We start from the raw sequence: 24,963 nt of genomic DNA, 5'->3' as shown, positions 1-24,963 counted from the left end.
ACTGACTAAAATCGAAATTCAAATTAACAATTCAGCAAAAATTTTCTCACGAGAGAATTCTTGGATAATTATCCCATCGGTTTTTCTGCTGGCAGGGGGCCTTGTGAGAGTTGAGTTTTAACAAGAAATACGACGATTTTAAAACCGTGCAGTCAAATAAATAGTTACGAATTTTCAAGTTTTCGTCGGAAAACCTGATTATAGTAACAAAATGAGCTATGGGGAAAAGGGCAAATAGGCGTTGATGAGGACTCCAAATCTTCAAGCGCACATCATTGAGGCTAATCAATCGCTCACTGCATCTTTTCAATGTGACAGGCCTCTTATGTTTCCTTGACAACCAAGAGACTTTCAAAATGCTTTGCGGCCTTGTTCACTCCTAAAACAAAAAGACTCACTTTTTCAGACCAGGTCTATCAAGGAGCAACTTTAATTGCTAGTATTTCAAAATAATACATTAAACAAATGAGTTCTTGAAATAAGCTAAAGGGACACCTTTGCCATAACTGGGCTCATTATTTCCATCGATTAAGGAACTTTGCATCAATTGTAGCAAATCCCTATTTAATTTTTACACTTTTAAAACCTATATTCATGCGGCCAATTCCATGTCTTCTAAAAGCAGAAGGTGATATAATTGCTATGGAGCATAACTGCTTTCCTCCTTTTTCACACATTTAAATGCCTAACCAATTTGTGGTGTGTAAAATTTCCTCTCCTTTGAAAGCATACATCAGCTGGCAAGGTGTGGTAAAACCAGTCCGGCTTTTGTCCTTGAATCAATTTCACTGTAGCCGGCCTCGTTGATTCGATTGTTGCTTTAATTTGCGAAGTCACAGCATAAGAGTATTTCCCACGAGAAAAATAACCTAAGTGTTGGCAATTACTGTGACTGGTTTGTAATCTAATAGAACTCACAATTGTCTGTGCTCATGTTGTTTTTGAGCAATTTTCACGACGCGACAATGCATTAGCGAACCGCCTTTATCAGAACATTCGGGAGATGATACAACGAGTTCTAAGGTTATCCATTGTTAAAAGTGAAATTAAAAGCATCGATTGTATCAAGAAAGAGTTACCCTAGGCGTTAGAGGCAAATATAAGACTGCAAGGAACACATTACGACATCTGGCAACTTAAACAAACTGTTCCTTCAGTCTGATACGAACTTAACAAGACAAATTTAGACCATTAAGTGTAGACTAACATGAATGTAAAAATATGAATTTCTGAATATTATACCTAAATATGAACTTAACGAATTCAAAGGTGAAAATCATAAGAATATTTTGTTTAGGACACTTTTTAAAATGGCAATTGTAATTTTCCGATGGTAAATGGTGGAGAGCTATTTTGAGATCTCTGGTTAGAATTATTAAATATACTTTGTTTACTGTTGTCAGTGTTTATTAAGAAAGTTATTTTAAATAGAAAATGCACATCAAAATAGTTAAACTAGTATTTAACGATGTTGTAAAAGAGAATCCATTTTCCTGAGAATAAGTAAAGGCCAAATGATTGTGAAAACAAAACTTTCCAGTTTTTATTTCAAAAATAGCTTGAATTGCCTCAGGCGTACGACTCTATCAGGTGTGAGCAACTTTTGGAACATATTCAAAAGTTAAGTGACTTTTGATACAGCAAAACAATTAAATAAACCAACTGCTAAAAAAAACTACAAATGACTTTTTAATTGAATTTCTGTCATTTTATTGAAGATAAATTAGCTGTCAAAATGATACTGAGTATATTCAAGTGAGTACAGAACAAAGTTACGCAAAAATATAAAACTAATAATAATGATGACATTCAAGGAAACTTGATTGTAGTTGGTATAAACAACTAATACTCACCGTAACAGAACCTAAAAACGTGGACACTGCGTTATCACCTACTTAATGGAGGACGAATTTTGGCTCCCTTTATCGGGCCGTACGAAGTAGCCAATTCGAGTTCCATCGATGAAAAGATAACATCATCTTTTTTTTTTTTTGTCGTAGCTTCATTCAAAGGCAAACGAAAGAAGCTTCCAGCCCACTGAAACTAAAAAGTGCCAACTTATTGTCTTCTTAAATTCAAATTTAATTTGCGTCCAGCCTGACACGGAGGCCTAAATTGTCCTCTGTCATAAAAGGTCAACTCGGGTATTAACGAGCAAATTTTAGGATTAACAAAACTGGGTAATATCTTGAAACGTACGCATTGATTCAAGGAAAGAATTCTGATCTTTAAAAATGCGTGCATGCAGGGTATCCAACAGGCAGGAACACAGGAAAAGAGTTTATTTCTAACATCTTCGAAGCGTGCCACAAGCCCAATTGATGCGTCTTTAATGTTAAAAGCAATTATGCAAGAAACAACCAACAATTAAAAATTTGCACGTGTTTATCTCGGAGAGACCCACGGATCCATTGTTCCTTACTCAACGATCAAATCACTGCTTTGTTGAATTTTCTTTTGTCAAAGAGAAAGACAAACTCGCGTTATTGAAGAAAATGACCGACCATTGTAACCGAAGCTTAATCATGTGTCCCCACAATGGGTTGCCTTCTGCGCCAGTGTTCAACCTCAGAGCTCTTGCCATACTGACCGAGGCAAGATTTGAGTGGGAATTTGTCATCTGCAGAATCCTTCAATTAGAGGATTCTCAAAGTTTGCACTGCGAGAAGAATGGCGACTGAACTTTTCACGTGTTCGTATTAGTTCGTCCTGTCTAATTAACGACGTTAAAGGCTTCAAATTGTTTGTATTTCTTGTACAGTCTCTAAAGCCGTTTAAAGAAGATGAGCCGCGACCATAGAGAAAACAAGTAAACATCAAATGGTGGTAACTCTGAGAAACGCTTTAGCTAAAATGATCATTGGATGGATAACTACACTTTCCCAAACAGTCAGTATCTTATAAATGCATTTACTTACCAAGTTGTTCAAATCAACGTTAAGGTTTGTAAGATCGGGTTCTTTCATGTCGTTCTGGTTGTTAGTGGCACAGTAGCTTGCATATGAATCGAAAATTTGTAACAGTCGCGTTTCAGCTCTTGTTAACGATATCTCAATAACAAGGGCCGTCTTTAGTCCCTTATGCTTATTGCGGGGAATGTTTTAGATCCTTCGAAGAGGCCAAGTTGTACTGAATCGTACCATTCATGAACTTGACCACAAAATGCAGCTCTCTTTCCAGAGTCTTGTTCCATGTAGCGCCGGTCTGGATGTTATTGGTTTCATGCACATCGAGACCGTATACATGCAGTATCCTTTGGTTCAGTGATAATTTCTTTTAGCCAAATATTTTCATTACCAAAGTCTGTTTGACCTTGTGGGTTTTAGGAAGAAGGCAGTTTGGTCAAGTTATCAATTTGCTTTACACAGTAAACGCAAATGATCCTATTAATAATTCCCCACATTTTAAACGAAGAAATATTTTTGCATCGTAAACGTCCAACATAACTGGCGACAAAAATTTAAATCCAGCGGTCTTCTGCGTACGCAGTGATGGAAGGCTTTAAAGAAGACGATCCCGAGAGCGAGGCTAAGAGCGAGGCTACTTGAGTCTTAGTCGCATGTGGATATGACAGCCGTTCATAATATATGTCCTAGAATTGAACTCAAGGAATACACTGGAAATGTAGTTTAATCTGGCCGAAAATATTTCAAATTAATTTGCAAATTTCAACTCATAGATACCAAGGCTAAACGTCTTGGGAGTATTCTTTTACGAGGTATTGGTTAGTAATCCTCATGCATACAAGCTGCCATTACGCTTAGGAAAAAATGGGAAAGATTTGACGATTTCAAGTAAAATCTATGTAAATAAAATAAGTTAGAAAATCGGAACAAAAAAGTACAAAATGACAACTTGTAATTCACGAATAGCAACGAATTTTCATGGCAAAATTAAAAGAAAAGGCAAAACTCAGTACGAACTTAAAGAAATACCTCAGACATTTTATTAATTTTCTAAAAGTTCTGACATACTTATTCCCCAAAAATATATTTCAATAAATAATCTGGCGTATTATATGACATAAGGAAGAATTAATTAATAACCACGAATTTATGAACTTTATAAAGACAACAATAGAGATATTACATAATATAAACTGCATTATATAGTTTTCTTTTATATAAATACTATTACCTACAATAAATTTTCTCAGTTTAAATGTTTTCTCGATTAGCAAATAGCTAAACCTTGAATTGAGGCAATAGAAAACAAATAAAATGCAAACTAATTCGAAAGTATTTTGACTTTGTATCAGATTGTAACGTTCACTGTGATGAATGTCATCGTTGTCATTTTTTATGTCTTTCTAATTGAACTCTGTTTAATTTCAAGGCACTACTCCACGAAATTAAACCTTAACGCCTGGTTTTCTTATTAACTATCTTTTTAAAGTTTCAAAAAACATCCAGGTGAACCTGAAAGGGGCAATAGAGACTTACATAATATAAAATGCATTATAAAGTTTTGTTCTTATATAAATACTATCACCTACAATAAATTTTCCCAGTGTAAATGTTTTCTCGATGAGCAAATAACTAAAACTTGAATTGAGGCAATAGAAAACAAATAAAATGTAAATTAATTCGTAAGTATTTTGACTTTGTTTCAGATTGTAGCGTTCACTATAATGAATGTCATCGCCGAGTTGTCATCGTTTTTCATATCTTTCTAGTTGAACTCGGTTTAAATTCAAAGCACTAATCCAAGAAATTAAACTTCGAAGCCTATTTTTTTTTTGTTAACTATCTTTTTAAAGTTTCAGAAAACATCAAAGTGAACCTGAAAGTGGCATAATTTAATGATATGAAACATTGATTAAAGTTTAAAGATGTAACAGTTGTAATTTTTCTTATCCAATTTTGTTAAATTAATCCTCAATTTCCTCTTCACTTTCTTCGTCTGATTCCGAAAGAACTGCAAATAAAAGAAAAATATGACAAACTTGCAATAAAAAAACCCACAAACCAATTGACTCACTGACAGACCGATGGACCAGCTGGCTGGTTGGCTAACTGGATGAGTGGTTTAGTTTCTACAGAAACTGTGGTGCTGCGCCAGTGGGGAGGGGAAACGAAAGTTTCATTAGGAGATCTGATGAGGTAATTTGGCCACCGTAAAGAGATCAGAGTGCTGAAGTTTCCAGAGTTAGCTCTTCGTTAGGGTTAACGCTCGAAACGTCAGCACTCGAATCTCTTTACGGTGGCCAATTTACGTCATTAACTCTCAACTCTGTTATAAAACTAAACATAACGAAAAGACCGATCAACCAAGCAACTGAGCACCGAAACGACCGACCGAGAGATTGGCCAACTAGCTAAATGACGGGTCAACAGACAGACAGACAGACAGATAAACAGACAGACTGACTGACTGACTGATTGACTGACTGGTTAGCTGACTGGCTGACTGACTGACTGACTGACTGGCTGACTGGCTGACTGGCTGACTGACTGAATGGCTGACTGACTGACTGACTGACCGACCGACCGACTGACTGACTGACTGACTGACTGACTGACTGACTGACTGACTGACTGACTGCTGACTGCGGCTTAGGTGTAGACTGCCACTGCTCCTTTCTATTGCAAGAGAAATTTGTGCGCTGGCCAGAGATTATATAGCGGCAAGGAACGAAAAAGAAAACAAACTGAGTTTACCACAGGATGTATTGAAACCGTCTTAGAGCTCCGATTGCGAGAAATATCGAGCTTATTTTCTGACCAAACGTACCTGTAGACATGGCGTCTATTTCTCCAAGCATCACCTCAAGTTGATTCTTCGTTTCTACTGATTCTCGTCGAATCTCTATAAAAAGAATCACTGATGATAAGAGCCATGTCTCAATCTTTGCAAAATTTCAAATTGATAACAGCAGGTTCAAAAAGAGTCATTTTAAGCCAAGTAAGTCATCTTAGACAATGTGGCCCTCTCAGCACTAGGCTAGTATCAATAGAGGCCCTGCGTAATTTATGACTATTACAAAATAAAAAGCGTAATATGTTCAATAAAAGTAAAAAGTAAATAAAAATAGTTAAACATTACATTATGATTAAAGTCTTATCATAGGCCTTATATATAGCCCGATGAAAAGTTAATCACCTACGAGCCACAAAAATTTAGCCAGATTAAAGAAGTTTATATAAAGAAATCACAGACTGAGGTGACCTCTCATTGCATACGTTATCTTCCTCAGGAGAAGATAGCAAAAAATAGTTCCGCGATTTCTCCTCGTGGTTTCTGCATACATGGCATTAAGGTGCCTTCACACGGCGCCGTAGTCTCAAGTTGGCATAATCGTGCACTCTACAACTTGTCAAACAGGTGTTTTCTCGCAACAAGCCTTCAAGAAATTTCAGTTGTTTTACTGTTTCCGAGTCTGTTAGAACTTTTTCTACATCCTTCTCTCTTCAGTTTGGAGTAGACACTGTGTGTTTAATTCACGCACAAACCCGAAAAAAATGTTAGGGAAGTCGATGAGAAACAGAGAATGGTTCTCTTCGTCGCCAATACGTTTGTCGACTTTTGTGTCCACACTGACACACAAAAACTTTGTATTTGCCAAAACAGCGAGTTTATGAGCTTTAGTTTATTTTGGGGATGGAATTTGCATACACTTTCAAATTTTGCCAAGTTCTCTCTCGCCTTTGCGTCAACTTATGAACTCAAAGTGGTCATTTTCAATCAAAACGGCTCGAATGTTTCCGATAAATATAATTGAATACTGACAATAAATAATGAAATGAAAAAACCATCGTTGCGGTTATGAATATACAGATTTGTAGATGAGGCCTTTAAAAGTACAATAACAAACATTTATGAGTGAGTTATTAAGCCAGTCCATATACTCAGCGTTCCGTGCGGTTTCAGCGTATGACGCTGGAAGAGTATCGAATCTGCAATAAAATATCGCTTCAAGCCTTAAGGGTTAATTTGCTACCATTGCATCTGTGCTCAATAATGTAGCCCACGTGTAGATCATAGAAAAATGCGCCGGATAATCATTTGACTCTCTTGTATAAGCTTTCTAGATATGTTCCGCCCCAAGGGGTATGAGATTCAGGGGCCTAAAATGACTATAGATTTTAAGCAGTTTAGTTTGAAAGTCCTACAAATTGGTGTGGATGTTAGAAGGCAGATCTGAAAACGGGTATAGGAAAATTACGTAGTTTGTTCAGAAATAGGGCTAGGATTTGGCAAAGGGCGCGGTACAGTCCCAACAAAAGTACCTCCGGGAATCATTTCTCCTTCACAAAGATTTAACTCTGAAGTACCTTCTTTTCTTGGACTTGGGGTTCTTGTTTCTTTTTGAGCAATACTCCGTCTCCTTACTTTAATTTGCGGTAATGGCTCTTTCTCCGTTGTCCGTATTCTGATCATTTTATCCACAATGGCGGCGCGTTTCATAGCATTTTGCCAAATGTCACGCAACTTTTCTTGAGTGTGCTGCACCACACTAGACTGACTGTATTCATGACCATCTTCAGGAAGACCATACGCGTGGCGTGACACCTGCGGCATCTCTAGCGCACTTAAACTCACGTGTGAACGTCTATAGCGACGTTCTCTGTCTTTTGAAAACCTATCTCTCACGCGTTTCAGTTCTGATCTATTCTTTTTATCCTCCTCCTGTTTCCTCTTATACTCTTTCAAACTATAATCTATTTCTGAGTGAATAGTTCTTGTTTGTAGTGAATTAATACTGCTCTGTAATCGCTGAGCACGTAAAGTCTTTTCCGTGGAATTGGCGTAGATTCCTTTGAGCCTCCTAAACAACATTGCCTCTTTTTCGTTCATCGCCACAACCTCGTTCTTCCTTCTCGCCGATTTAAAGCCGGCGTTATTCGATGGACCTAAATGGTTCCGTCCGTTGTGGGTCGTGCAATCCGTACAACCATTTGAATGGATGTAAGTGTGTCCAGCGCGTTCCCTCGCCCAGCTCTTGGCCCAGCAACCTTGTTCTTTGCCTTGTTTCTCGCTTCTTATTCCCACTTTCCGATTTCCAGGCCGAGGCTTGTCTGTGATTGGTGGAAGGCTTCTGACACGTGTTTCTGTGGTAGATAGTGGCCGCCTACTGACGAAACCCATTTCTAAAGTAGAGACTGGTCAAAAAATAAAATAGATTTATTTAATGAACCTTTTTTACTCCAGATATCAAGCCTTCTACATAGCAAAAACCAGCGGGAGAATTTACGCGAAATACGTAACATGTCATTTTGTTTTTTCAAAATCATTTAACGGCCTTTAAAGTAGAACTTAATTTTCAAGCCTACTCCGTCTGATCTGATACCTGCTGTTCGCTTTTCGAAAATCATATCTGACCTTATTTTGCACGCCAATAAGGAAATGAAATATAATTTTAACTCTGTTTTCCGAGAATATACAGAAATACTCGTAACACAGACTCAAAATTACCGTTAACGGCTTCTATTTGAAGCGATTCACACGTTCCCCGGTCAATTCTATTCCACCCTAGTGTATTTCATCTCCTTGGTGAGGTTTGCCGCCAGCAGAAAAAACTTCCGAACACACACTATTGTTAAGGGCAATTTAACGGTACGACTTTGTTGCATGCGACAAGCTTACAACAGGCCAATGTCACGAATTGTTTTGTATAAATCAAACCTACAGCTTGCTTACGAGTGTCGTGTACGTCACTAAAAATGTCGTAGGATTTTAAAACATGTTTCAAAATTCTACGACAATCGTAGGTATAGGCAATGTTGAATGACGAGAATTGTATGAGATTTTTTTGCATGACGCGAGCAGCGCGCGCTCTAGAAATCGCACGCGACAGTCGTAAGCAAAAGTTGTACCGTCTAAAACGGCCTTTATGATGACGGCTAACGTTCTTATTCCATAAAGTGCTTCCTGTGATCCTATAGGATAGGGCCCAATCCTTGGTCCTTGGTTACCAGAGCATTATTTTAACGAACAGATGAACACAGGAACCGGCTTAGTATGCGTGCGCTTCCTAGGACGGTAATTTACTGTACTGTATACTTTCCTAAGCACCATATTTTCTTCCCAACAAACAGCCTCAGTGAACTTATAGAACAAACTGTTAAGCTAAGCTGTAAGAAGAACTGTGTTGCAAGTCATGATCACTTAATAATAATAATAATAATAATAATAATAATAATAATAATAATAATAATAATAATACTTTATTTATATACTTATACTTACGTCCAGCTGGTCTTGAGTTTGGCCAGCTCATGCCGGACTGCGGAACAGGGCGGTGCCTTTGAAATGACATCCAGGCTTCCCAGTCGTTCCTCACCGGCTGGCTCTGCGAACTAGAAAAAACAGGACAAAAATAAAGTCTCAGAGGCTTCAACTGTTCGGTTTCATTGGCTTGAAGCAATAAGGAGGCCTACTTCTACCTCTGAATGGGATGCTAGTCCATCACATGATACCCTACATGAAGCGACTAGGAGTATAACTAAACCTCATGGCATAGATGGGACTGATGCTAGTCCATCACGGGACACCCAGCTAAGAGTATTACTAAACCTCACGGATGGGTTGCTAGTCAATCTTAGGATACCAGCATGAAGTGACTAGATGTTCTCCTCCCAGTTTTTCTCTATTTCTCATAGCACTAGTTGTGAGAATTAGTTTTAAAATCAAGACATTTCATATTTAGAGATCATTTCCTTTATTCTCATAACCTCTATGTTTGATCACGTAGTGACATTATAAGGAGAATTAAGATGCTGTTCACTAAATGGGGGTTAAGTGAAACGTGCAGGATTAGAGATCTACCGTTGCAGTTCTCTTTTATCTTGCCACTGTTTCATGTAATCATTTTCAACGTTCCGGCTTTCAGCTCTCCTGCCCCCAGAGGTTTTCTTTCTTACTTTTCCCCAAGCAAAATCGAGCCGCGAAGCGGCGACAAGAGCCGCAAAGCGGCGAGAGACTGAAACGGTTTCGGGCTCTCCCCGCGTTGCGGCACCTTGTAACCGCTTCGCGGCTCAATTCTCTTTGAGGAGAAGGAAGAAAAAAAATCTCCGGGGCAGCTTAAAGCCCTCGTCCGGCGATTAAATTGTCAATATTCAACTTCGTAATTTGCAGCCGACATCATCTGTAAATAGCGTGATGGCAAAACACTTAAAAACCGCACGATCCGATTCGAACATAAACTATGTCAATTATTTAGATTGTTTGGCGCATTTAGTATCTTCCTTATTAAATAGGACGACAATAGGAAAGACACTTTTATTTAAGAAGGGTAGCCCCGTCTGTATATAATTCTGTTATCGATTGGAACCGGTAAACATTTTAGTCACTTGTAAAAATATAGCAAAAACAAGTTAAAGAAATTAAGAACAAACGGAAATTACACCATTACGGTTACGATATGTGACGGATACAAAAATGAGGATTCAGAAAATCAATTATCCTAAAAGTTATTAAACTTCAAAACTGAATTTATGATGCCTTAACCCTAAAACAATCAAATTTAATTCTTATTTGTATTGAGGTTCAACGAAATAATACCTTATCAGAATAGGTCAATAGCCCGATAAATATGACTTTTAAATTTGACCAAGGTTCGATATTAAAGCCTAAAAAACAGAAAAGAAAGTTTCTTGTTTATTTTGTCTCCAATTCAAAACTTGACTTGTTCAGCCTGATTATAATCTGTTTCTAGGGAACCTGTTTATTTGCTTGTTTCTGGTGTTAGTTATTAACTTCAGGAATTTTAAGTACTTTCTAAATAAGGTATGATAGCTGAAGTGCTCTAAAATTATCCAGAATTTGCATTAGGCAGGAAATTGACTTCAAATTCCTTGAGATAAATTTAGCAGAAGTGGAAAAAGTTCAAATTTGGTGATCAAAGGATAGCGAAAGCCTTAATTATCAACCTGATGTGAACAAAACGAACAATCTAGTAATTGGAATAATTCAGAAAGCTTCTACGAAATTCTTGTCTGTATTGAAGCAGAACTGTGGTCAAGGAAGACCCAAAAACCCATTGTTCGTCAACTATTCCAATTGACTCACTAGCCGACCAATGGACTAAATGGCTGGTTGGCTAACTGGATTAGGGGGTTAGTTTCTACAGAAACTGCGGTGCTGTGTGGAAACGAACGTTAATGGTTTTATCAACAGAGGTGATAAAGTAATTTGGCCACCGTAAAGAGATTCGAATGGTGACGTTTCGAGCGGTAGCCCTTCGTCAGCTCTGACGAGGGGCTAACGCTCGAAGCGTCAGCACTCGAATCTCCGGCTTTACGGAGGCCAAATTACCTTATCCGCTCTGTTGATAAACCCGTACCAAACATTCATTATTCCTGTTAGGGCTATCAGAATAAATCGAAGTTCCAAGAGGAGCTTTCAAGAATAAACGCCTAGACCTTTTGAAAACTTCCTGTCTAGCTTGCTCTCAGCAAACACAATTTCACACTCAGTAATCCACTTCCCGGTTCGCTTGTACTGCAATCTTCTTCAATCTAGATACAGACCATAATTATCTGTACGGCGATTTCATCATAGGTTCGTCTAAGGTTGATTATATCACTACTACTAATGAAGGTTATAGCAACTACTTTGTCAACTAGTATCAATACAAACAAAATCACTAAAACTAAACCTTATCCGAATACCGGCATCATTATTGAATATCTCGTTATAATTGTTTAGTTATAAGCAGAGAGCGCAGCTTCTGTTGTTGACTACTTCAGTCATAATGAACAAAGATGTTCTTGTTGAGAAGTGAACAACATGGCATAATGCACAAGCAGTGAGGCATTCGCCCTTTCATTTCCAGAGTCAAATTTAAGCCGGCCAAGTTAGATAAGGTTTGACTCCTGGCTCTACTGTTGAAATTTACAAGTGAGACCATTCAAACATAAGCTTTTCCACACACTATATTACAGTTCAGCTTCCTTCAACTTTACGCAAAAAGAAATTTCGAAATTTAAAATTTTTGTAAGATTGTTTAGGGAGCAGAAGTTAATTCAAGCTCGCAGACAGCAAAATCTATCCTGCTTTAAGCAGTCTGATAAAGCCATTCGTTAATCCTAAGTAATTCCAAGGATTTACCTTTGCAGTGTTGACGAAACGTGACTTTCATAGCGCTTTACTTTCCAGTCTTCGAGGTGACTTGCTAACAGTCAACCGCATCAAGGAAACAGCCGATTCAGAGACAATTTCATTGCTTCTTCTATATAGTTCCTCTCTCGCTATCTTGGCGTTCAGCGACATATACCGCCTGCGCCGTTATTCTTAACGCTAAATACACATCACCTATATCCTTCATCAACAAATGTCTGAATCTACGCAATCAAAAGAAACAAAGAGCTATCTCTCCAACATGCAAATTAAGAATTGGGCAACAACAATTAACAATCACTTTAATGCCATGGCAATACCGCCAAGCTTATTAATAAACCGTGACGCACAAATAATCCTTCTACAGTCTTCTTTGCGCCACTTAAACTCTACAGTAAATAAACTATTTGTTTTGACTATTAACTATCTCGAAATCAAAAAGTTCGGTTAACATGGTACAGAGAGATCCGACCCGGCGAGACTTCACTCTGTAAATACACACTCAACCACAATAGAGGCAGGCAAAGATAAATTAAATGATATTTAATCCACTGTGTTGTACATTTTCTTTAAGCTCAGTTAATGAGCATCACTACCCAAGCCATACATGACCTACAATTATATCTAAAGAATGGAGTACGAGCGCGGCTTCTTAACCGCGACCTCTCAGTTATCAATTATATTTCGAGTATGCGCTCAAGATTTACTAGCGCTGTCATTGAACCGATTACGTTCAGTTCTGAACGTATTGTTATGAAGTCACTCATGTACTGCAATCTAAATGCCCCGAGGATATTGATTTAGGTGATCTTCATTGGACCAAATCTGATCCCGCTTTACGGGTGAGCTCTCCGTACTAAACGTTGTAGATTCGCTTGCTTTCGTAAAGTGGTTGAGTCGCGCAAAACTGTGCTGACGAAGAAAAGAAAATGCCCAGAAGATCGCCCACTTGAAAAGCGTATAAAACGATTTACAAACAGGTTCATTTCAAATCATTTGTGGACATAAGATTAAGTGAACTGAAGTGGGGATCTCAGAGACGAAGCGCGATTTATGGCAAATTTGCTTCAATTTTCAACGGCAAATCACAAAACAAAATGACCCTCCGCACATGTGGGTGCGCTTATTGCAAACGTGACCGCTTAATTAATTAATTTCTCAAGTGCCGCAACCTTGTGCCTGACTTGGTTAGCTTACAAGCTGGAAAACTGCTGCCAAATGGAAAAGCATCTCAAGAAAGGGCTTGGCTAAGCTCGGCACCGAATGCCAATCTTGTATCCGGCTCAATGGTCCGGGCTAGGTCGTTGGAAAAACGTCTGGCGATCAACCGCTGACTAAGGTGGCGGAGAACCCTGGCCCTGAGTACGAGATTGCTCAAACGCTCGTTCGGTTCGCTGTATAATGAAACGACTCTAGAGTCCAACTACGCACGATGCTGATCAGTAATGATGCTGTAATCAGGGAAATATTTCCCAACTCACCGCTGATCGCCTGTCACCGACTAAAACGGAACCTGTATATATCTTGAGCCACACAAGTGAGAAACTACGAAAGCCGAGGAGGGACTTCCGACTTCCGACTTCGGACTTCTGACTTCCGACTTCCGACTTCCGACTTCCGACTTCCGACTTCAGACTTTCGACTTCCGACTTCAGACCTTTTTTTTTAATTTTTTAATTTGTTTTTTATTTTTTATTATTTTTTTTTTTTTTAAATAAACCCTAGTGAAGTAACAAACGGCAAAATTTTATCTATAAGGTTATAGGGGTAACCTCTGTTGCGTAGTCTGTTTGAACAGAGTGATGTTTTCTTCAAATTTTGTTTTTGAAGAGTTTTTCTGAGAGGTCTTAAGGCTTCGCCTTTGGTAAAGCCTTTCCTGACGCCTGGAGGGTGGCACAAAGAAAAATGCGTGTACTGGAACGTTTCTGTCGGTTTGAAGTTCGTGCGCACGTCAAGTTTTGATTCTTTTTTTACTCTTTCGCCCTTGTGTACACATGTGTCAAGGAAAGTGATTTCAATATCTGAAATTTCAGCCGTGAATTTTATGGTCGCATGATAGTTGTTGGCTAGCTCTATAAAAGTTTGGATTTCATTTTTGCTTACGTTCCATAGAGAGAAGACATCATCGATGTATCTTTTCCATGCAAGGAGTTTTGTAGCACTACGGCCAATTATTTCTGTCTCGATCTCTGCCATGAAAATATTGGCAAAGGATACTGCCATCTTTGTACCCATTGCGGTCCCGTATCTTTGGAGGTAGTTTTTTCTTTTAAAGATTTAACGTTAAGATTTACGGTCAACCCAGGTCACGCGTGAACGATATTTTTGAAATTTGAACGGAGTTTTGAAATTTTATGTCAGTTTTGAAAATCGCCAACGAGATTTCAGAGTTCCCGTATAAATTTCCCCAGCTTATTGACGGTATAAAGCTATGAATTTTCTTTACATTGCAAAATTGAATATTTCAAGAATAACAATTGTTTACCAAGTATTTTGAATCTTTTTTTCAGTCAATGCGTCTTTTTCGGAACGATTTCCAGAGAAATGTCCAACATTCCATTCACACGTCGGGCATTACAAAGAGAAATTCGAATGTTCATTTCATTCTTAGAAATACTGTTCACGCGTGACCTGGATTGACTGTAACGTTAAATCCGTGAGCCCCAAAATTAAACATTGCGCATTTTCAGCGTCACGCAGTATTTCCGTCATATCCTGCACGTAATGCTTTTTGGGTGTTTTTCGCTGTTCACACCCATTTTGGAACGTGATGTGTACTACAATGATTAGGTATAAAATATGTTCCCTCACTGTCTTGTTCTAACTCCCTGACGAAGTCTGTGTTATCAGACGAAACCGGTAGTAGATAATAAAGAAGTTGACAAGATCTGTTGCTGTGTGCTGCTCACTAGAATTTATTTAAAAATAAAAAATAAAAAAAATTAAAGAAAAGTTGGAAGTCGGAAGTCAGAAGTCGGAAATCGGAAGTCGGAAGTCGGAAGTCAGAAGTCAGAAGTCCGAAGTCCGAAGTCGGAAGTCCGAAGTCGGAAGTCGGAAGTCGGAAGTCAGAAGTCGGAAGTCGGAAGTCGGAAGTCAGAAGTCCGAAGTCGGAAGTCCCTCCTCGGCTTTCGTAGAGAAACACTAACCCAAACTTCTCTTACGTTCTTAAACTTCAACATACTTGTTGCTCCACTTGTAAGCATATGTACATGGCACCACTTATTAGAGGAGTCACTGTTGAGGGGAATGTCCCATTTTTGGTCCAAAATTTGTTTTATTTACTGCCGGATCTTGAGACTTTGCTTGTACCTTACTAGAAACTTCACCAATGGGACAAAACAACTCAGCCATATTTCGAAGACAGAACTAGCCGCAGTACTACCATTTTCATCTAAGATCATAAGAAGGAACTTTAAATCGCGATACCCTGGATTTCCAGGTTGGCCATCTTGGTCACCCATAGCAAAAAACATTTATGAATAGTTTTCATGTACTAAAACTGGAACTAATTGGGCCATTAGTTTTTAGCTGCTATTGATCAAAAACAGTCGTTTGGATTTTGAAAGCTGTTACTAAAAATAAACGATGCAGTCCTTTTAAATAAAAGGCCCAAAATGTTCCATCCATTACATGTAAGTCCAATTTTATAAAGTACTCTCTATAGGTTCCTGACGTAATGCCTCTCCTGACGGCGCTGCCCTGTCATTTACATGGGTAAAACCTGGTTTGGCTCAGAGGGAAAGAATTTAACTGTGTAATACTAAGCCGTATTGGGATGCCACTCCATCACAGCGTTACCCACAGTATTGTGGGTTAGGTCAGTGAACACTGGGAGAAAAACAACATACGGAGCAAACTTAGTTTCTTCTCTAAACCAGAAGCAATATGATGATGACTAAGCCTTCAGATCATTAGAAGTTGATCTTGGTATTTCAGTACCAAAAGACAAAATCATAACGAGCAAAATTGAACTGAGCAAATGAATGGATGGAATCTTATTCATTCAGTAAATCCACGACACACTGTATACGTTTCACATCCTATGGCATGCATTAACCGAACCCTAAATGAACCGAATGTTGTATCATTCCTCGTTACATAACAAGTAACGGACATCCTGCTGTTAACCTACCTCTCAAGGTAACTGAACAAGGGCTTGTCTTTACCTCGAAAACTCTTAATTCAGTTTAAGGAGTGTTTATATGAAAGCGTCCTTTGGAACTTTACACAAGGAAAATGTTCAAAATCGGATTACATTGTAGAGCCATTAAAACTACTGTAAAACCTTAAATATTTATTTGTGTCTGTCGGTTGGTAAGGCGGATTAAAACAAAAATGTTATGAATGTTGTATTTTAAGATTTAGGCTCACAATTTCTCAGTGTCACTGGCCATGATCTAGAAATTTTCCTGCGCGAACTTGAAGCTACCATGACGACCATTTGGACAACAACTTGTTCTGGTTTGCACTGAAGGTTCAGGTTTATGCCACTTTTGTTCCTGTATGTTATCTAAAGGTTGTGAGACCCTTTGTGCGAGTTCTACATCGACGACTGGGCCTAATGCTATCCTCTGCGCGCGCATTTTAGAACAAACTAGTTGTCTGCACGTATGAAAAGGAATTTACAAATAGGATTTTAAAAAGCTCTTTATAGAAATGTTAATGGCTTCTATATAATTCTTTACAAAGGTTGATGAAAAACGATATGGATTCCAAACGTCGAACTTTACATCTGCTGAACCGAATGTAAATGAGTAAAAGATATTTTTTTTGCTACTTCTAAATCGAATCGAAAATGCCTTAAATTTATAATAGAAACAACCGCAACAGGAAAAACCTCAAGCACACTAAAAATGAAACATATCGAAATGTACACGATGTATCCTGCAATCACACACGCACGGCGTGCGAGTCAATGAAGGCTACTAGCTCCTGTCCAAACGAGCGAAGAGCAAAGAGAAAGTATAAATCAGTGATTTGCCGAGGAAAATGGCAATCTGGATTAAAGATTCTCGTCTATTGAAGAAACGCGATGGCAGGAAATCGTGGCAGTTATTGCCTGACGAGAAACTTTGTTTCCCATTGTCTTTCTCTGCCTAGGTCCTGCCAATCTGTTAGCTAGGAATCCTAATACACCTATCAATTGTCAATCCGCTAGGAAGGCGGGGGAGGAGGAGGCCGGGCATTGGCGGGGGATTTTGACAGTAATCAGTCTGCAGCTGCCCGTAACGGCGACATTTTGACCGTTTTAGTGTTCTTTTTGACAAATTTTCAAAGACGCTTACAGACTCTTTTGACCATCCACACACGCTTTTTGGACAAAAAAAAAACTCAACTAAATTCAAATGTCCCGCCTTTACCTGGCCTCCCCACCCCTCCCGTGATAGGTACATAACATTCACTGGGGGTAACCATGGGATGGACTTGCTTCTCATTCAGGACACCTACATGACTCGAGAATAATTAACCAGTGAAAACAATAACCGTAAAGTTCCGGATACAACCCCAGGGTTTATATTAGTTCAAAGCACGTTTTGGGACTTATTTCCGTGAAGAGCCTGTTTTTAAGGTGTTTGGGGAGGGGTTATTATTGGACAAAATTTTGCGTTTGAAACTTGGTTGGGTTTGAACTGCGATTACCATCTAGCAAGGTGACATACTTCTGGTTTGAACAATGGAAACAGCTTGAAACTATTTACCCTAACAGTCCATGAGTTTTATTCCGGAAACGAGGACTGGATTGGTTTATTATCGGAAGGATTTTAGCGTCTAAGATTTGGGGGCTTGTGTTTAATAAGAATCTTACGGTAGTTCATTGAGAAAATGTCAATCTGTTTAACAGGCATGGAGTTAGACTGGCGTATTTGTTTTCAACCGCCAAAGGTGCCGCATAGAACTGATCAAGATGGAATCGGTACCATATGAAAGCAAGGCCAAGGGTGAAAAACTGATATTAAATGGTCATCATTTAAACATCTCCTATCACAGTTGGACAACGACGTCGTAATAAACAGCATCACATAAACTGAAAGTAGTGCATAATTATAGTGGACTCACCCTTGAAGGCTCCATCTACAGGCTCAAATGTTACATGCATACCATCTTAACCGAAAAAAACAGCACCTCAGCGAGGCCTTACTCGTTAGCATTCGTAAATCAAATGATCACACCTTAGGATCATTGACAGACTGAATAGATGGATTACTATTAAACCAGTTTGTGAACCATACTTTATTATAGTGAACGTGAGCGTGAACTGAGGGAAAATTTAGTTAAAATAGACAAAATTACCGCGAATGAGTTAGAAAGCTCAATTCTAAACGCGAGCGCGGAGGTCTTGTCAGATTTTTAATTAAGTGAAAAAACGTCTGGTAGTTCCAATCTGTTTTAACCCACTGAATAAAGTTGAAAGGCAATCGTGGCGCAGTGAAAAGATGTTGTTTGAAGGTTGCAAAATACTAACTAAATAAACTCTGTTCAGGTTTTGGATTGCCCTTACTTAAGAATTTAATTCGAGGAAAAAAATATCAAAATTCAACTCATCAAACTGATGAACGTATCGATCCTTATTTGGTCGCAGAAACTGAAACATTAAAAAAAAAAAAAAACGCGACAACCCGGCTAACACCTATTTTGGAACCTTTTTGGAATTCGCGCTGATTACATGGACCATTAAGTTTCTTATTAAAGGTTATGTAAAGCATGACCAGGGAACAATGCTCCCATGTGAATTTAAGGATTTCATCCATACACTCAAAAGTAATGGTTCTGATGATGAGTTGAGTAGGAGGATTACAATTTAGTAATTAGTGATTTTAGCACAATTGACACTTCCGCGTCAAACTTCCACAAACTGTTTTTGAATAGAAGATGTTTCATAAACAAACAGAATAAAATAGAAATGGCAAGCATTTCAAGTCAAGCATTGCCTTCTTGAAAATCTTTGATATATTGTTGACAGTATTGTTATGAAAATTAACGCCTCACACTGGAACGTTCCAGTTCAGAATTAAAGATAGCACAGATAGCTCATTCGGCTGTAGATAGCATCATATTCCGTAGCCGAGCTGATGCCAGCTGTTGTTAAAACTGTTCAACAAGCGCTAAATACAAAAGGACGACTTAATTAGAATGCAAATTCTTAAAAGTTGTGTAAAACAATTCTGTTCAAGTATACAAACATTGTATAAACAAACGATGGGTTGCGAAGAATACATGTACAATCGCCGTACTTACTGCAAAAGGGAAAGGAGCGCGAAATGAAACTGGAAACTTACTGTTATGATATCAGCTCCTAAACGAGATCCAGTACAAATGCATGCATTCAAAACAAATGATAGCAGATATATTTCAATTTTTCAAATAAATCGAAGCAGATTTCTCTTTGATTGCCGGAAGCAGAGACACACGGCAGAAAACATAATCCAATCTTGTGGCGACTCGGTGCATTCTTTTAGCATCCCTGTCAATTGTTCATAAACTGATATTGTTTGCAATTGTCTCTGAGAACTAACTGGAAGCTGTAAAAGACCCGTCCCTCGTCCACACTCGTACAGTTTCGGGACCAGTAAAATTCCATTCAGTAGTACAACTGAAAGACAACGCCAGAAAAAACAAATGAAACAGCGATGACTTACCTGGGACGATTTGAAACAGCATAACATGTCTGGGGTCGGCAATTTTCCAGGGACATTTTTCAGCAATGCAGGAACTCAACAACGACTTCCTTTCTCTGTTACAAAGAGAGGAAATCAATCAACCGAAAAGACTAAGGCGGGCGTTGAGAGAGTTTAAAGATGAAAGAACAGAGGTGTAGCTCTGTACTCTACGATCGCCTTTCTTTCACTATGGTTGAAATCCGACCTGATCTCTCGTTGAAAATACGTTTGTTATTGCACGTAGCTCCGGTCCCTTGCGTGTAGTCAGATACCACAAATAAATCGGTCCAATTTGTATTTCCCCTCAGTTGGCCACCTTAATTAAATACTCTGTTGCTAGGTGACGCTAAACGCAACAAAATCCCAGGGGATAAGCTTCCAGCTCGACAGTTCCAGTTCAGAAGTTTTTATCCACGTGTTCGGAGCTGTATAATGGTGAAGTTTTTCCAGCACTAGACTGAATTAAGACTAGCGTGTATTCACTTCTTTGGCTAAGCCGCATTAGCCTTCGAGGTCATGACACGGGAGGGATTTCAATTAATTTGCGGTATTCACTGTAGCTTTGCGTACGAATATCAGCCACTTTGCAAAAACAAAGATAACGTTGTTTGCACTAGTTTAGTCGCCAGGTCGTGTTCTTTTGTTCAGGTCATCTTGGCTAATTAAAAAACTAAACAATAACAGTGGCGTGTAATTAGAACGGAAAGTTCCAATCAAAGCGTTTTGTTACAGGGATTTTCATTTGAAGGACAGGTCGCGAAACAAGGACGCTTTACATTGAAGGCTCTCGTCTTTCTCTTCGAGTCAAGTGCATTATTTTTTATGAGAACAAACGCACGCAATATTGAGCTTACAAGTATGACATAAGAAAAAAACATCAGTCTTACAGATGCCTTCCAGCGTGCTTTTTAAAGTAAACTCACTACTTCATCAACTTTTGTTAGAAAATGCAGCTTAGCTACAAAATTTGGCAAGCCGGATAAGAAATTGGTTCATAAAAAAAAAACAACATAAAACAGATGGCAACATCAGTACTACAACTCAATCGAGAATGCTCCAAAGTAAGGATCATTTTAGAGTCAAGTGCATTACTTTTTATAGAACATGAATGATAACAAACCCACGCAACATTGAAATTACAGGAGTGTCATCAAGAAGAAAAAAGAAAGGGAAAAATATTCAGTTCGGGTGCCTTCCCCGCCGGTGCTTTCTAATGTAGTCAATGTAAACTCGACACCTTATTCGCAACCTTTACGAGAACATGCATGAAAAACATCCTGACTACAAATTTGGCAAGGATATGAAACTTGTCGCTTTAAACGGGAAAACGAATGGAAACACTTACTTTGGATGCAAAGAGTGATCTTGTACGAAATTTAAAGTACATTCAAGCTATAGTACCACACTAATTCAACGGGTAGTGTTTTATCAGTGTATGTTCTTCTGAGAACGGTCAGGCTTGACTGAATTTCAGTATTCAGAGAGTCCTAGAGATCCATTTTATGTAACTGAAGTTTCGCGTTCTGCGGGAAGCGGGTTAACAGGCAAGTCGTCTAGAACTCGAACGGAAAAGGGGAAAATCAAACGGATTACAAAATTAATCTCCTAATGCGACGGATAAGATTCTCGTTGTCTGGTTTTCTTCCGGCATAACAAGTGTCTACTAGGACAATAAATATGGCCTTGAGCACGAAAGGCTAAAATATTGAAAGGCAAGGCAGTTTAGCGGATATCCATCTGTGGTGTGGTACAAGCAACCAGTAATTAGTTTTTACATTGTCCGACATTGAGCCACGTAGGCGCGATCGGTTTCCGACCTCCGGGATTCAGTTCGGTATTGTTTAATTAGACCGGATATAGATATGGATCAACAGGCGGATACAGTATATGAGCAATATTGATAAACCCTAAGTTTCTAGAAACAAAACCAGTTCCGCAGATCATTTTTGGGGGTGAAATTCCCTTCGAGCCTTAAGGTGACAAGTTCGTGGATGCTTACACGTAACAAATTCGCGAAAAAAGAACGGTGAACAAACATGCTCATAATTCGCGGGAAATAAGCTCAAAAGTTTTATTTGCATCGCTGATAAAAATATTGAAAAACCAACATTCACTTTGAGTTTCCAGTTCAATAACCGTGACTGTTACATGCTGTTGTTTAATTTGACCATAACTGTAATTAAGCGTTGAAGTTTTGTTGTAACCTGCGCTAGCCTTTTGATAAACTGTTATCCACCTGTGTTGTTTTTTAATGTTGTACAAGCTTGACTCCGTTTCCTCCAATTATGTTCCAAAGAGCGCATAAGTTAATGTTGTATTAGACGTTTGAATGAAAATTAGCTAATCGTGTCGCTTCTGTAGTACAAATGCTTTGTAAACTATTCTTTGGTTACGTTCTGGTAACGAAGTGGATTAAAACTCGACTGTTGGACCAAAGTTCTGTGTGATGTTGCGGAAGTCTCCGAGATAACGTTCCTGTAACAGATCCCAGCCTCTTCGCAGCCAGCGAGTGTGTTTCCCCAGGTTTGCAGAGTCTCGCCCCGAGATCTGCTTCCCCAGGCCAAAATCTTGTTATCACAATTATCCACATTCTTAAAGTTAAAGCGCTTACCATAAATGGCTGACAAGACACAACTAGCTCCTCGCTTGATCGATGATCATAAAATGTAGCAAATGTCAACACATTATTTTTGTTTGTTTGTTTCGTAGTTGTGTTGTGTTACCTGGGCCGTTGTTAAGTTTTGTCTAGTACTGTGTCGTTTACGGATGTAAGTAGACGTTTTTAAATTATGCTACTGATCTGGAAAACCTCATGCTCAATCAAAAAACCTCTATCTTATCTTGCATATACAGGAAAGGAGTGATGTTATGTAAAAACACGCATTTCAGCGGTTTGAGTACAGCACTTTAGATAATCGAGTGGTTTTGGCCCAAGTCCCAAATTTCAGAGCGATTATCCTTCGCTAAGTGCGCAACTGGAACAATAACTGGAAATCAACAGGAGAAATCAACTCCTTCTATTTGCTTCACACCAAAAGAAATTATCAATGCGTGAGTTACAGTTTCAACAGCAGGAAGGCCGAAGGGCGACGGTAATTAAATATTAGGGTATATTATAAAGTAAACTAGATGTGGAATGTAATACAACTTCGTACGCATTTCTCAAGCGTCTCGAACAGGGTATATAAGCTGATATAAGCGTACAATGTCTGCAGTGCCCAAATTTCTAGAATCAACCCATGTAATAAGAAATGCGAACCGCGATGATGGATTTAAACTAGCCTGTGAACCTGTGCACTGTGCACAGGCTAATTTAAACTGGCTACAATAAAGAGTCACACATGCCATAAATTCCCTGTTTTTGTCGTCCGGACTGTGGTTTATCACTCTATGAGTCATCTCTATTTCAGAGCTCACGCAGAATACGCCAGCTCATCAAAGACTGTTAATCCAAATCATGAGCTTTCACCATCCTGGTTCAATTCTCGCAATTAAAAAGAGTTTGCCCAAATATAGTTGTTGTTTTGTAGAGTTCTTAATTAAATTAAGAGATAGAAAGACGTAGTACACAAGGAAGTGTGCTACTTTGAAGTTCTCGTTGCCTGCCAGCACACGAGTCAGATTAAACAAATGTTTTGTGCGGAAACAAAACAGAAACTGCTGGTGCATTTAGTGTATTGGCCTAATTTCACAGCACAAAATCGTGGATCAAAACTAATCGTCGGCTTTTGCCGGATATCCACAGCTGCCACAAGAATGCGAAACTGATTATCTTGAATATTTCATGTGTCGACTATTCAAGGAATACCGGTACCTGGAACACAGCTAATCGGCTCTTAAATGCGCCTGGCCCTTGATTTCTTTTGCATCACCACACTATCAACTCTAGTAAAATGGCGCTAGAGATGCATACACTTGCACTTACCTCAGTAGCCTCAGGACAAGGTCCATCAAATGTAACAATAGTTGGTCACGATCTAACTCGGTGGAGACGATCAACTTTCCTTGATATTACTTACAGCATGTAATGAGTGAAGTCGGTACGTAACAAGAGTTAGATTACCAGGCTCACCTTTCTTTAATAAAATTGATGAAGGAAAGGTCACATGCATCGCGTGCTAAAAAATCTCGTGAGTCCACACGGAAGATGTATGGAGGAGAATCTGTTGAGAGTCTTTAGAGTTCGTGCCAAGCAAAAAACAAAGAAAGAGCTTTCATTTCATTTAAAATATGTCCTCTAGACTCAAACATTAGAACCATCTTATACAGTATAACAAAACAGCACCACAGCAAAGTACTGCTCAGTAGCTTTCATTTAATGGTCACTCTAGACTTAACCTGCATATCAGGCGTCCTTGTGATGAGATGTAGGGACGGAAGGTATGTTAATCCAGCAAAGAACTCGGCTCGTAGCTTTCATTTGAATGGCTACACGCTCATAGGACTTCATCAAAAGCTATCGAGGATGACCCCCGGTAGCTTTCATCCCAAATTTCGAAAGTTAGAGCCTTCTTATTGCTTTCCTATTAATTGAACCTAGCGGCAAGCAGGGCGCATGTCACACATGAACTTAATAAACTGCATCCGACCAATCTAAGGATGGTTATAGGCTAGATTTCCGTCGGGGACTTTTTCTCAGTTTGTCCCCCAATCGGCATCACCCAGAATGCCGCGACACATCCGGGACCTTCCTGTGGTCCAGAGCGCTAAATTTGAAAAGCATGTCGCGAGAAACAATAGGGAGCTTTAGCAACGAGGACGGCGACGGCAACGTCAAAAAAAAAAAAAAGCAATAGGCTGAATAACCAAAACAACAACTCTGCACGTGCATCACACGTTTTGGTAAATTAATTTGCCGTCACTACACGACTAGGACGTGAAATTTCCTGATGCGACGTTTTATGGAGAATGTAAACACACGACGACGAATTTTTCTTTCTCCTTTTAAACTTGGGTGCGGTCTCAAGTACTCAACTCCAGGAAATTTCACCTACATTTGACATTTAAAGCGAGTTGGAATAATCGCGACGACGTTTGAAAAAACGCGAATTCATTTTTATAGTGACGTTTTCGCTGCCCTTGTCGTCGTCGTTCTAGACCCTTATCACTCGGCGGCCATGTTGAGTTTCAGGGGAGTAAAAAGCTTTGTTTTTGTACGGCAAGCCTCGCACTGAATTCGCGTCTGGCCGAGGCTTGCCATCCAAAAACAACGCTTCACATTCCCCCGAGACTCAACATGGCCGCC

The 24,963-nt window shown here is 39.0% G+C and overlaps 1 protein-coding gene across 4 annotated transcripts; it reads right to left on the bottom strand.

Moving 5' to 3' along the window:
• Positions 1-4,846: 4,846 nt before the first annotated feature.
• LOC146464753 (uncharacterized) lies at positions 4,847-24,928 on the bottom strand. 4 transcript variants are annotated; one of them, XM_085129666.1, is made up of 6 exons: positions 23,644-23,662; positions 19,698-19,792; positions 9,190-9,299; positions 7,275-8,102; positions 5,734-5,808; positions 4,847-4,917 (listed from the first exon to the last, which is right to left on the bottom strand). In XM_085129666.1, exons 2-6 carry the CDS (start codon positions 19,751-19,753, stop codon positions 4,871-4,873), a joined length of 1,116 nt encoding a protein of 371 aa, XP_084985792.1. In that variant the 5' UTR covers positions 19,754-19,792; positions 23,644-23,662; the 3' UTR covers positions 4,847-4,870. The 4 variants fall into 4 exon arrangements, with proteins under 4 accessions (XP_084985792.1, XP_084985791.1, XP_084985793.1 ...); XM_085129665.1 differs by lacking the exon at positions 23,644-23,662 and adding an exon at positions 19,924-20,615; XM_085129667.1 differs by lacking the exon at positions 19,698-19,792 and having other exon boundaries at positions 23,644-24,928.
• Between the last annotated feature and the right edge of the window lie 35 nt (positions 24,929-24,963).

Source organism: Pavona decussata, unplaced genomic scaffold (assembly GCF_977016875.1).
Source record: "Pavona decussata unplaced genomic scaffold, jaPavDecu1.1 SCAFFOLD_161, whole genome shotgun sequence".
NCBI lineage: Eukaryota > Metazoa > Cnidaria > Anthozoa > Scleractinia > Agariciidae > Pavona > Pavona decussata.
This window is presented reverse-complemented; position numbering and strand designations above follow the sequence as displayed.

Coding starts and splice junctions, on each gene's coding strand:
- LOC146464753 (XM_085129666.1), bottom strand. CDS start 19,753: ATGTCCCTGGAAAATTGCCGACCCCAGACATGTTATGCTGTTTCAAAT. Junction 8,103..9,189: donor AAACTCAAGACCAGCTGGAC/GTAAGTATAAGT, acceptor TTTTTTGACCAG/TCTCTACTTTAGAAATGGGT. Junction 5,809..7,274: donor CCCAAGTCCAAGAAAAGAAG/GTACTTCAGAGT, acceptor TTCTTTTTATAG/AGATTCGACGAGAATCAGTA.